At 36.6% G+C, this 14,431-nt stretch overlaps 2 protein-coding genes across 2 annotated transcripts; one reads left to right on the forward strand and one right to left on the reverse strand.

Moving 5' to 3' along the window:
- The first annotated feature begins 4,688 nt into the window (after positions 1-4,688).
- Positions 4,689-6,670, forward strand: LOC118768497 (zinc finger protein 239-like). The gene is made up of 3 exons (XM_036515124.1): positions 4,689-4,703; positions 5,000-5,767; positions 5,852-6,670. The coding sequence occupies exons 1-3, from the start codon at positions 4,689-4,691 to the stop codon at positions 5,870-5,872; spliced, it is 804 nt and encodes a 267-aa protein (XP_036371017.1). The 3' UTR covers positions 5,873-6,670.
- A 1,328-nt stretch (positions 6,671-7,998) lies between these two features.
- Positions 7,999-12,681, reverse strand: LOC115226768 (zinc finger protein 479-like). The gene is made up of 2 exons (XM_036515303.1): positions 12,107-12,681; positions 7,999-9,972 (listed from the first exon to the last, which is right to left on the reverse strand). Exon 2 carries the CDS (start codon positions 9,614-9,616, stop codon positions 8,612-8,614), a length of 1,005 nt encoding a protein of 334 aa, XP_036371196.1. The 5' UTR covers positions 9,617-9,972; positions 12,107-12,681; the 3' UTR covers positions 7,999-8,611.
- Positions 12,682-14,431: the final 1,750 nt, after the last annotated feature.

The raw sequence follows: 14,431 nt of genomic DNA on the forward strand, positions 1-14,431 counted from the left end.
GCAATACTCACAAAAATCATAAATCCAAACAAAATAGGAGAAACGGGAAAATACTCATTTTGCCCCGCTTACTAATTATGTCCCTTACCTTATATCAAGAAACAAGGGTTCGATAAATTATAATAAAGCATTGGATTCTCAGCATTTCTGTGGTTGGAGTTTATTTTAAGAACATTTCTCCACCTAAAACACACAACAAACAAACTTAAAGAAGAAACGATGGAGCGTGTAGGAGGTTGCCGCCATAGCTAGAAATAGCAGCCAAATGTGGAACAGATCAAAGGACATCTGAGACACCAAAGTATTAAAAGATTAAATGTTTTCGTTGTTTAATACTTACGGAAATGTCTTTATAAAGGATGGTGTTGTTGTTGGAAGTGCGTCAGGTGGTTGAGAAATGTATAATAAATGTGTTTGGGAGTGAATTGAGAGAAATTCTGGCACCAGACATCAAATGTTTGTCGTAACGTAATGAATGGGGGCGTACGTACGTTTAGTGCGCATGCGTATGAAATATTGGTTTCAAATTTTGGCACAACGCCAGCAATATCGGCGGAGGTGTTGGGGGGGGGGCCTAAGTCGCTTACCTGGACCTCAGTAGACAACTAGTATTTATTTTATTGTGTCCCGCCCCAGCAAAGATATTAAAGGCAAAGTCGACCTCGTCGTAATTTACGCATATATACATAAATATCGATGTAGGCACAACACGTGCACCCCACCGATGTCTGGGTGTTTTTTTTTGGGGGGGGGGGGGGGGTCCCAAAAATGTTTTCGGATTCTGATATCATCGATATAGAATACGATTTTGCCAAACTATCGCGTTTTCGTAGAACACCTATTTACTGTATCTGTAGAAAAAACGGCCGTTGAAGAAAATATCTTACAAATATCTTACAAACTACAGAATTTTCTCAATAAAGCCAAGAGGAAAAGATGTTTTATGTAACACATTCTACCAGTATACGAAGTTTAAAACTTTTTAGTTACCTAGAAATTATGTTAAAAACTGCCGTTCAAACAGAAAAGATCCCCAATCTTTTTCTTAAACGAGGGACATATTCATACGGCACAGAATGTTTTTTTACCTCAATAGACGTGAGTGATTGGTTGAAATTGCCGAAATGCTTGAAATTAAAGACGAAATATCTTACAAACTACACAATTTTCTCAATAAAGCCAAGAGGAAAAGATGTTTTATGTAACACATTCTACCAGTATACGAAGTTTAAAACTTTTTAGTTACCTAGAAATTATGTTAAAAACTGCCGTTCAAACAGAAAAGATCCCCAATCTGTTTCTTAAACAAGGGACATATTCATACGGCACAGAATGTTTTTTTACCTCAATAGACGTGAGTGATTGGTTGAAAATGCCGAAATGCTTGAAATTAAAGACGAAATATCTTACAAACTACAGAATTTTCTCAATAAAGCCAAGAGGAAAAGATGTTTTATGTAACACATTCTACCAGTATACGAAGTTTAAAACTTTTTAGTTACCTAGAAATTATGTTAAAAACTGCCGTTCAAACAGAAAAGATCCCCAATCTTTTTCTTAAACGAGGGACATATTCATACGGCACAGAATGTTTTTTTACCTCAATAGACGTGAGTGATTGGTTGAAATTGCCGAAATGCTTGAAATTAAAGACGAAATATCTTACAAACTACACAATTTTCTCAATAAAGCCAAGAGGAAAAGATGTTTTATGTAACACATTCTACCAGTATACGAAGTTTAAAACTTTTTAGTTACCTAGAAATTATGTTAAAAACTGCCGTTCAAACAGAAAAGATCCCCAATCTTTTTCTTAAACGAGGGACATATTCATACGGCACAGAATGTTTTTTTACCTCAATAGACGTGAGTGATTGGTTGAAATTGCCGAAATGCTTGAAATTAAAGACGAAATATCTTACAAACTACACAATTTTCTCAATAAAGCCAAGAGGAAAAGATGTTTTATGTAACACATTCTACCAGTATACGAAGTTTAAAACTTTTTAGTTACCTAGAAATTATGTTAAAAACTGCCGTTCAAACAGAAAAGATCCCCAATCTGTTTCTTAAACAAGGGACATATTCATACGGCACAGAATGTTTTTTTTACCTCAATAGACGTGAGTGATTGGTTGAAAATGCCGAAATGCTTGAAATTAAAGACGAAATATCTTACAAACTACAGAATTTTCTCAATAAAGCCAAGAGGAAAAGATGTTTTATGTAACACATTCTACCAGTATACGAAGTTTAAAACTTTTTAGTTACCTAGAAATTATGTTAAAAACTGCCGTTCAAACAGAAAAGATCCATAAACTTTGCCTTTCACATTTTTCTGCTGGGGTTCAATAAAATAAATACCAGTTGACTACTCGGGTCCATGAAATCGACTGACACTTGACCCTCCCCGAAATTTCTGGTTTTCTACCAAAATCTTTAAAAAACAAAAGAAAAAAAGAAGAAAAACCAGTATTTCATACGCATGCGCACTAAGCGTATTTCCGCCTCCATTCATTCATTTGAAAAAACTTGATTTAAGTCGGAATTTCTCTCAATTCACTCCCAAACACATTTATAATACATTTCTCAACCACCTGACGCACTTCTAACAACAACACCATCCTTTTTTAAACCATTTCCGTAAGTATTAAACTATTTAATTTCTAAATACTTCCTGTCTCAGATGTCCTTTGATTTGTGCGACATTTGGCTGCTATTTCTAGCTATGGAGGCTACCTTCTACACTTTCCATCATTTTCCCACGTTTCTTGTGTTTTCACTGTGGATAAATGCCAGAAACGGCCTCAGACTCACCGATATTTTAAATCGTAAACAGAAGCAACCAGGGGCGAAGAATAGGGTTGAAAAAAAATCATAAATGTGTTTATGAAGAGAAAAACTTCAAAAGATGGGAAAGTGAAACGAGGAGGGTTGTCTTAGGATGTGCTAGAAACAACAGCCAAATCTCCCTTAAATCACACTTTTTCCTTTGAAAATATTTACAATATTTTATTTTTTTGTTACCGAAAAGGTTTCTCCCATCGTTTTTAAGGGCAAAAATATGTTTGTTTTTTTTTTTTTTCAAGTGAAAAGTGAAGAGGCTGGTGGTAAATGAAATTTTGAAAATGCGATTTTTCAAAAAAGTTTTTTCAGAATCGGATCCTCCATAACCAAAAAGTGGGATTCCGTAAAAACAAAAGAAATATATATATATATATATATATATATATATATATATATATATATATATATATATATATATATATATATATATATATATATATATATAAAATACAAAATGGGACAAGAACGCAAAACATCCAAATAGACGATACAAAAAACACGGACGGGTCATTGGAAGCCTTCTTCAGTCAAGAACCGGATCATCCTCGCAATCCATTTTACCCTAACTTATGACGGAAAAATCGGATCTTGTAAATTTTCCGAATGTCCCCCACCCCCCGGGTCGTTAGCACAGTTTTTTTTTTTTTTTCATTTTCGTTTTCTACATAGTTACGGACAAAACCCTTTGTAACTTTCGTCCTGTGTTTTGTCCCTTTATGTTTTAATTGATTTTTGTTAGCCCTTGTGGCCAATAAACGAACGAATTATTATTATTATTTTGTTGTCTTTGAACGACGATAATTTCCTGAAACAGTGATTCTGTTATAATGGTTTCAATGCATTTAGGGAAGGCCATTTGCTTAGCTGATGTACTTTTTGTAGGCATTTAAACAAGAGGTCTATAATTCCCCTATTCATCAATTTCACAATATCATCATCATCATCATCGTTTAGCATCCGTTTTCCATGCTAGCATGGGTTGGACGGTTCAACTGGGGTCTGGGAAGCCAGAAGGCTGCACCAGGCCCAGTCTGATATGGTAAAGTTTCTACGGCTGGATGCCTTTCCTAACGCCAACCACTCCATGAGTGTAGTGGGTGCTTTTTACGTGCCAGACGAATCTGGCAAACAGCCATGCCCGGATGGTGCTTTTTACGTGATATATATATATATATATATATATATATATATATATATATATATATACACACACACATATATAATGTTGTGCAGTAGGAATGTGTAACTGGAATTTAGAAATATGTTAACTTCACACAAGATTTTCTGATGTAAATTTTAATAAATTAAAAAGTTCTGTTGTTCAGGTAAATGTTTGTTTCTAGAGTTTATCTCTATGGAAATGTTGAATCTGTATTTTTTTAAGTAGCCTCTATATCTTACACTGTTGTTTCTTTATTATTTCAGAATATCAGATGACATTGGCATAACTGAAGATACATTCTCATTATTTATCATCTTTTAAAGACCAAAATGAAAATATTGTACAGAACAGATATATAAGATTGTTTCTATAAATCTGTGGTGGAATTCCTCTGATATATTTACTCTGAATTGTGTTATTAGCAAACCTTCTGGACATCACTGGCTGGAGTGTCTACAAGATGTGTCTCTTTGCAAATTAAACTTGGGTAAATTTACTAACGAGTTTTGGGACAAAGGTAACAGTGGACAGAAATACAGCAGTGAAAATACTTGCAAACAAAAGACTATAGAAGTACAAAGAAGAAAACATATATATATATATATATATATATATATATATTGTGAGAAACTAAAGGATCTGACTTTTCCAGAAGAAAAAGGGAAACAAAAATTGTCACATGACTGTGATGTGTGTAAAAAGTCCTTCTCTGAAAAGGGTCACTTGTATAAGCACAAACGTATTCATACGGTAGAGAAGCCATTTCATTGTGACAACTGTGGTAAATCATTCTCTCAAAAGGGTCGCTTGAATATGCACAAGCGTATTCATACAGGGGAGAAACCATTTCACTGTGACATCTGTGGTAAATCATTCTCTCAAAATAATAACTTGACTAAACACAAACGTATTCATACTGGAGAGAAGCCTTATCGTTGTGATGTCTGTGGTAAATCATTCTCTGACCGAAGTAATTTAAATTCTCACAAGCGTATTCATACAGTAGAGACACCATATTCTTGTGATATCTATGGTAAATCATTCACTCAAAGTGGGAACTTAGCTAAACACAAACGTTTCCATACAGGAGAGAAGCTATATCAGTGCAACATCTGTGGCAAATCTTTCTCTGCCAGTAGGAACCTAACTACTCATAAACGTATTCATACAGGAGAGAAGCCATATCAGTGCAACATCTGTGGCAAATCTTTCTCTTCCAGTAGTAACATAACTAAACACAGACGTATTCATACAGGAGAAACACCACATTCTTGTGACATCTGTGGTACATCATTCTCTCAAAGTGGGAGTTTAAATGCTCACAAACGTATTCATACAGGAGAGAAGCTGTATTACTGCGACATCTGTGGCAAATCTTTCTCTCTTAGTAGTAACCTAACTACACATAAGCGTATTCATACAGGAGAGAAGCCCTATCACTGTGATGTCTGTGGTACATCATTCTCTCAAAGTGGGAACTTAACTGCTCACAAACGTATTCATACAGGAGAGAAGCTGTATCAGTGCGACATCTGTGGCAAATCTTTCTCTCTTAGTACGAACCTAACTAGACATAAGCGTATTCATACAGGAGAGAAGCCCTATCACTGTGATGTCTGTGGTACATCATTCTCCTACCAAAGTGCTTTCATTTCTCACAAACATATTCATACAGGAGAGACACCATATTCTTGTGATATCTGTGGAAGGTCATTCACTCAACATGGCAACTTAACTTCTCACAAACGTATTCATACAGGAGAGACACCATATTCTTGTGATATCTGTGGAAGGTCATTCACTCAACGTGGCAACTTAACTTCTCACAAACGTGTTCATCAGGGGAAGAAGCAATCCCACTGATATTTGTGCTAAATCATAATCTGTAAGGGGTGACTGAACCCTTTACCATGCAGATTATTCTGTCGAATGTGAGGGTTATTTATTCCCATTATTTTCAATTTGTCCTGCATTAACCCACAGCTTTCAAATTTTGATGATATGATTGTGTATTTTCACAATGACATTGTAGGGTAGGTGTAAGAAGCCGACTCTGACTACTTTGATCATAAAATAGGTAGAATATTTGGGCCAGATATGGCTGGTTTAAATTCTAAAGAGTGGACACTAGATGCACCAAGTTGTCTGATCTGGCAGTGTTTCTACAGCTGGATGCCCTTCCTAATGCCAACCTGTCTGTGAGTGTAGTGGGTGCTTTTTACGTGCCACCTGCACAGGTGCCAGACGAGGCTGGCAAACGGCCACGATCGGATATTTTAAATACAGTCCTGCCCTGTCTCACTGTAGCATTGCTCTCCGCTAGTCCTGACCTGTATGTTCGACCCCCATTCCCTGTCTTACTGTATTATTGCTACTGGCTTGCCCTCAACCTATGTCTTCCACCCACATGTAACAAGAAAACTTTTTACACACCCTGCCCCCAACAAACCAATCTACATCTCTTTTTCACATTCCTTCCATACACTATGCCTACCTCTCACTCCCCCAATCCTGTCCTCATGGTGCTGTTCATCTGTATCATTGCTATCCGGTAGCCCCCTGACCCTATATAATACCCAGGTTGTCATCACTCAACACCCCCTACACTCTAATCATGCTTCCTTTGCAGTATCCTATTCCTTTACTACCCACAAGGGGCTACACACAGAGAGGAGACAAACAAGGACAGATAAAGGGATTAAGTTGATTACATCGACACCAGTGCGTAACTGGTACTTATTTAATCGACCCCGAAAGGATGAAAAGCAAAGTCGACCTCGGCGGAATTTGAACACAGAGCCTAAATTTTCTGCCAGCTCGCCGCCTATGCAGTATCCTGTCCCTTATATTATGACGTTTGAACATCAAGTGTATGCCCTGGCACTTGCCACCATCTATATCTCCCTCTTCCTTTACTCAACCATCCTCATCTATGCTCTAATCCCCTCCCTAGTGAATACGCCCATCATTTTGCCACAATGTCCATCGTGTTGTCTCCCACCCTTATCTCCGCCTGCATTTCCCTCAGGCTGGGTAACCATGTATCTCCTTTGTGGCGGCACACCCTTTCCTGATCTCTCTCTCTCTCTCTCTCTCTGGCCTGGTAAACTTGTACTTCCTCTACAGCAACAGACAGATCACAACAAAAGATGCTGCCCAACACACAAAACCAAGCCATGAACATGCTACAGAATTTCAACTGTGATACAACTTCCACTGTTCCAGATAGAGTTACTTAAAACTTGCCAAACCTGTTACTTCACAATTTGTAAGACATTTATATACTCTTTACTCTTTTACTTGTTTCAGTCATTGACTTTGAGTAAGTCCTCAACACCACCGTCTTCCTTTCAAGCTCTTTTAACCATTTTTTGGGAGCTGTCAAGTCCCACACAAGAAATTCCTTTGCCATTTCAACACAAAGTTCAATTACAGTTCAAAATGTAAGAAAATAAAACAAGACACAAAAAAAGAAGGGAAGAAATAAAATAAAAAATAACAGTTCAAAAAAGAGTTCTTTTATTCTTTTAAATAAACGAAAGCTTTGAAGAAGAGAGTTCAAATCCAGGCAAAGAAATAAATTAATTTTCAGCCGTAAAGGTACTCCTGGCCAAATGTACATAGGTTCCTTGGTATGAATCATTTTTACCTGTAATTGGTAAAAGAAATCCAAACAAAATACTGGCTACAGCCAACGGTAACTGTAACAGGTTCTAATCATTCGGGCGAGGATACGTCCCTCCACTGTTTTTGTTTTTTTTATGAATCCAAAATATTCCCACTAAATTCACAAAACAGCAGCCACCGAGAGCAGGCGAAATTTGTTAACAAAAAATAACAATATAACAAATTACACCCAGCTCAGATAAAACAAAATCACTGGCCTCGACAACCTTCTCTGTTTTTGTTCTTTTTTCTTGTAATTGGCCAGAGCCAAAACACTCACGTCCACCTTGCAAAAACAGTCCTTCCTGCCTTGTACTCCTTGGTAATCCACAGACACGAAGATAATTTTTGCGGAGGGGCTACGCCTCCTCGAAAACACAATTCTCACTGCAAAGTGAGTCTTTATAGGCGGCCACAGGCAGGCAAATGTCTGGAGCAGATTGGAGTCTATTACTCACCAAAAAATATTAAATACAGGGCAACAAACTCCACTAAACCCTCAAAATATACGACAAACGCCTACCTGTAGTCGAGCCTCAAAGTTCAATATTTCACGACGAAAGACGTGACATCAAGCAGCAAGAACTCTCCGCCAAAAACAAACACGTCCGTCTCCGACAAAGGTAAGCAAGCTACTTACCACACAACTACTCCTGTTTACTCAATTTGAAAACTCTTTGTATTGTCTTTTGTCTCCTGTGTCTGTGTGTGTGCGCCTAAGTTCATATATGAGTAGTGTCCCTTTAATATCACGCAAAAATTGATAAAAATTTGAGAATTAAAATTAAATATCTTTTTTCTAATTGATAGAATTTTACTAAACCTTTGGATGGCAAATTGAAAATAATGTGAATATATAAACATCACATTCGACAGAATAACGTGCATGGTAAAGGGTTTCAGTAACCCCTTAGAGATTATGATTTAGTTTAAATATTAGTGGGATTGCTTCTTCCCCTTATGAACACATTTGTGAGAAGTTAAGCTGCTATGTTGAGTAAATAACCTTCCACAGATATCACAAGAATATGGTGTCTCTCCTGTATGAATACGTTTATGGGTCATTAGGTTACTACTGGTAGAGAAAGATTTATTACAGACATCACAAGAATATGGTGTCTCTCCTGTATGAATACGTTTATGTTTATCTAAGTTGCCACTTTGAGAGAATGATTTACCACAGATTTCACAGTGAAATAGTGTCTCTCCTGTATGAATACGTTTGTGTAAAGTCAAATAAATATTTTGAGAGAATAATTTACCACAGATATCACAAGAATATGGTGTTTCTCCTGTATGAATACGTCTGTGTCCAGTTAAGTTAGAACTCACGGTGAATGATTTACCACAGATATCACAAGGATATGGTGACTCTCCTGTATGAATACGTTTATGATAAGTTAGAGCACTTTTACCAGGAAATAATTTACCACAGATATTACAGGAATATGGCTTCTTCCCTGTATGAATACGCTTGTGATTAGTTAAAGCACTTCTTTGAGAGAATGATTTACCACAGATGTCACATTGAAATGGCTTCTCTCCTGTATGACAATGCTGGTGATTACTTAAAACACTTTGGTCAGAGAATCTTGTACCACAGACACTACAATGATATGGTGACTCTCCTGTATGAATACGTTTATGTTGAGTTAGAGCACTTTTATCAGAAAATGATTTACCACAGATATTACAGGAATATGGCTTCTCTCCTGTATGAATACGTTTATGTTTAGCTAAGTTGCCACTTTGAGAGAATGATTTACCACAGATATCACAGTGAAATGGCTTCTCTCCTGTATGAATACGTTTGTGACTATTTAAGTTACATTTACTTGAGAAAGACTTTTTACACACATCACAGTCATGTGACAATTTTTGTCTCTCTTTTTTGCTAACTTCTGGTAAAATCTGTTCCTTCACTTTCTCACTCTTTTCCATTATTTTTCCTTCAACTTCACAATATACCTTCTTTTTTTATTCTTTTTGCTTCTATAGTCTTTTGTTTACAAATATTTCAACTGTTGTATTTCTGGCCACTGTTACCTTTGTCACAAAACAACTAAATTTATCCACATTCAATCTGCAAACAGGCTCATCTTGTAGACACTCCAGCCAGTGATGTCCAGAAGGTTTGCTAATAACACATTTCAGAGTAAATATATCAGAGGAATTCCACCACAGATTTATAGAAACAATCTTATATATCTGTTCTGTACAATATTTCCATTTTGGTCTTTAAAAAGCTGATAAATAATGAGAATGTATCTTCAGTTATGCCAATGTCATCTGATATTCTGAAATAATAAAGAAACAACAGTGTAAGATATAGAGGCTACTTAAAAAAATACAGATTCAACATTTCCATGAAGATAAACTTTAGAAATAAACATTTAACTGAACAACAGAACTTTCTAATTTATTAATATTTATATCAGCTTAGCACTTATTCTATCAGCCACTTTTGCCAAACCACAGGTTTATGGGGACATAAACACACCAACACTGTTTGTCAAGTGTTGAAGGGGTGGGAGGACAACACCCACACCCACACATATATATATATTGGGCTTCCTTCAGTTTCCATCTCCCAAATCCATTCACAAAGCCAGAGGATATTGTAGAAAATGCATGTCTGTGACTAGTTACCTAACAGCTCACAATTTCTTCTCTTTAACTCCATATAGGGAAAAAATTATTGGAAATAGTCATTACTCACTTTGCCCCATGAGGAGATTTCACGAATGATTACAAAAAGTTTATCAGCCAAGCAAATGGCCTTCCCTGAATGCATTGAAAACATTATAACAGAATCACTATTTCAGGAAATTATCATTGTTCTCTTTGAGTGTGTAGAAAGAGAAATTTGGCAGAGGCAAGAAAAGGTGAAATTGTCTCTTCAAATTATCCAGAATTACATTTGAAAACAAAGACTCAAACACATCAATATCTATCCTTCGACATCTTAAAGATCAGAAATGCAAAAAGCTATTCAAGTATCGAATTCAAATGAAAGAGAATCAGAGAAAAATTGCAAATGATGTGAAATTAATGAATATCGAATAAATGGGGGTAAAAAAATCAATATAAAATATCATCAACAGTTTCTTCAAGATCTCTTCGTGGTTAGGGCAGCGGACACGCGGTCGTAGGATTGCGGTTTCGATTCCCAGACCGGGCGTTGTGAGTGTTTATTGAGCGAAAACACCTAAAAGCTCCACGAGGCCCCGGCAGGGGATGGTGGTGATCCCTGCTGTACTCTTTCACCACAACTTTCTCTCACTCTTACTTCCTGTTTCTGTTGTACCTGTATTTCAAAGGGCCGGCCTTGTCACTCTGTGTCACGCTGAATGTCCCCGAGAACTACGTTAAGGGTACACGTGTTTGTGGAGTGCTCATCGTCGTAACCGACGGAGTGCTTCCATCCACTAACAAGAGATTATTGAAAGTAGTCATTACTCATTTTGCCCCATCTTAGTCATGATTTTTGATAATTGAAAATTACCAAATTAGACACTAAACGGGGGGTAAAAATTGATCTGGAATCTAAGAGGGAGAAGAATATTGATGGTTAAACACCGAACATCATCCAGATAATTTATTAGTAACCTCGATTATTATCGGATTGAGAGTTGAGGGAAAATTTCTTGATAATAAAAAGGACCTGCAACTCCAACAACTATAAGGACAAATTCCCAGTCCTAAATATATATTTCTTTACTCACCACAAGGGGCTAGACACTGAGGGGACAAACAAGGCCAGAAAAACGGATTAAGTCGATTATATCGACCCCGAAAGGATGAAAGGCAAAGTCGACCCCGGCGGAATTTGAACTCAGAACGTAACGGCAGACGAAATATCTATTTTTTTACTGCCCACAAGGGGCTAAACACAGAGGGAAGAAACAAGGACAGACATAGGTATTAAGTCGATTACATCGACCCCAGTGCGTAACTGGTACTTTATTTATCGACCCCGCCGGAATTTAAACTCAGAACGTAACGGCAGACGAAATACGTCCACGCATTTCGCCCGGGGTGTTAACCCTTCTGCCAGCTCGCCGCCATCCCCAGTCCTAAAATATAATGTAGCAATACTCACAAAAATCATAAATCCAAACAAATTAGGAGAAACGGGAAAATACTCATTTTGCCCCGCTTACTAATTATGTCCCTTACCTTATATCAAGAAACAAGGGTTCGATAAATTATAATAAAGCATTGGATTCTCAACATTTCTGTGGTTGGAGTTTATTTTAAGAACATTTCTCCACCTAAAACACACAACAAACAAACTTAAAGAAGAAACGATGGAGCGTGTAGGAGGCTGCCGCCATAGCTAGAAATAGCAGCCAAATGTGGAACAGATCAAAGGACATCTGAGACACCAAAGTATTAAAAGATTAAATGTTTTCGTTGTTTAATACTTACGGAAATGTCTTTATAAAGGATGTTGTTGTTGTTGTTAGATGTGCGTCAGGTGGTTGAGAAATCTATTACAAATGTGTTTGGGAGTGAATTGAGAGAAATTCTGGCACCAGACATCAAATGTTTGTCGTAACGTAATGAATGGAGACGGACGTACGTTTCGTGCGCATGCGTATGAAATATTGGTTTCAAATTTTGACACAACGCCAGCAATATCGGCGGAGGTGTTGGGGGGGGGGCCTAAGTCGCTTACCTGGACCCCAGTAGACAACTAGTATTTATTTTATTGTGTCCCGCCCCAGCAAAGATATTAAAGGCAAAGTCGACCTCGTCGTAATTTACGCATATATACATAAATATCGATGTAGGCACAACACGTGCACCCCACCGATGTCTGGGTGTTTTTTTTTGGGGGGGGGGGTTCCAAAAATGTTTTCGGATTCTGATATCATCGATATAGAATACGATTTTGGCAAACTATCGCGTTTTCGTAGAACACCTATTTACTGTATCTGTAGAAAAAACGGCCGTTGAAGAAAATATCTTACAAATATCTTACAAACTACAGAATTTTCTCAATAAAGCCAAGAGGAAAAGATGTTTTATGTAACACATTCTACCAGTATACGAAGTTTAAAACTTTTTAGTTACCTAGAAATTATGTTAAAAACTGCCGTTCAAACAGAAAAGATCCCCAATCTGTTTCTTAAACAAGGGACATATTCATACGGCACAGAATGTTTTTTTACCTCAATAGACGTGAGTGATTGGTTGAAATTGCCGAAATGCTTGAAATTAAAGACGAAATATCTTACAAACTACACAATTTTCTCAATGAAGCCAACAGGAAAAGATGTTTTATGTAACACATTCTACCAGTATACGAAGTTTAAAAGTTTTTAGTTACCTAGAAATCATGTTAAAAACTGCCGTTCAAACAGAAAAGATCCATAAACTTTGCCTTTCACTTTTTTTCTGCTGGGGTTCAATAAAATAAATACCAGTTGACTACTCGGGTCCATGAAATCGACTGACACTTGACCCTCCCCGAAATTTCTGGATTTCTACCAAAATCTTTAAAAAACAAAAGAAAAAAAGAAGAAAAACCAGTATTTCATACGCATGCGCACTAAGCGTATTTCCGCCTAAATTCCTTCATTTTAACAAACTTTATTTTAGTCGGAATTTCTCTCAATTCACTCCCAAACACATTTATAATACATTTCTCAACCACCTGACGCACTTCTAACAACAACACCATCCTTTTTTAAACCATTTCCGTAAGTATTAAACTATTTAATTTCTAAATACTTCGTGTCTCAGATGTCCTTTGATTCGTGCGACATTTGGCTGCTATTTCTAGCTATGGAGGCTACCTTCTACACTTTCCATCATTTTCCCACGTTTCTTGTGTTTTCACTGTGGATAAATGCCAGAAACGGCCTCAGACTCACCGATATTTTAAATCGTAAACAGAAGCAACCAGGGGCGAAGAATAGGGTTGAAAAAAGATCATAAATGTGTTTATGAAGAGAAAAACTTCAAAAGATGGGAAAGTGAAACGAGGAGGGTTGTCTTAGGATGTGCTAGAAACAACAGCCAAATCTCCCTTAAATCACACTTTTCCTTTGAAAATATTTACAATATTTTATTTTTTTGTTACCGAAAAGGTTTCTCCCATCGTTTTTAAGGGCAAAAATGTTTTTTTGTTTTTTTTTTCAAGTGAAAAGTGAAGAGGCTGGTGGTAAATGAAATTTTGAAAATGCGATTTTTCGAAAAAAGTTTTTTCAGGATCGGATCCTCCATAACCAAAAAGTGGGATTCCGTGAAAAAAAACAGAAATATATATATATATATATATATATATATATTAAGGTATGTAGAAAAATACAACATGGACAAGAACGTATAACTCATAGAAGACGATACAATAAACATATATATATATATATATATATATATATATATATATATATATAAAATACAAAATGGGACAAGAACGCAAAACATCCAAATAGACGATACAAAAAACACGGACGGGTCATTGGAAGCCTTCTTCAGTCAAGAACCGGATCATCCTCGCAATCCATTTTACCCTAACTTATGACGGAAAAATCGGATCTTGTAATTTTCCGAAAGTCCCCCACCCCCGGGTCGTTAGCACAGTTTTTTTTTTTTTTTTCATTTTCGTTTTCTACATAGTTACGGACAAAACCCTTTGTAACTTTGTCCTCTGTTTTGTCCCTTTATGTTTTAATTGATTTTTGTTAGCCCTTGTGGCCAATAAACGAACGAATTATTATTATTATTATTATTTTGTTGTCTTTG

This window comes from Octopus sinensis, linkage group LG30 (genome assembly GCF_006345805.1).
Source record: "Octopus sinensis linkage group LG30, ASM634580v1, whole genome shotgun sequence".
In the NCBI taxonomy this organism is placed as follows: domain Eukaryota; kingdom Metazoa; phylum Mollusca; class Cephalopoda; order Octopoda; family Octopodidae; genus Octopus; species Octopus sinensis.

Coding starts and splice junctions, on each gene's coding strand:
- LOC115226768 (XM_036515303.1), bottom strand. CDS start 9,616: ATGGAAAAGAGTGAGAAAGTGAAGGAACAGATTTTACCAGAAGTTAGC.
- LOC118768497 (XM_036515124.1), top strand. Junction 5,768..5,851: donor CTCACAAACGTATTCATACA/GGAGAGACACCA, acceptor CGTGTTCATCAG/GGGAAGAAGCAATCCCACTG.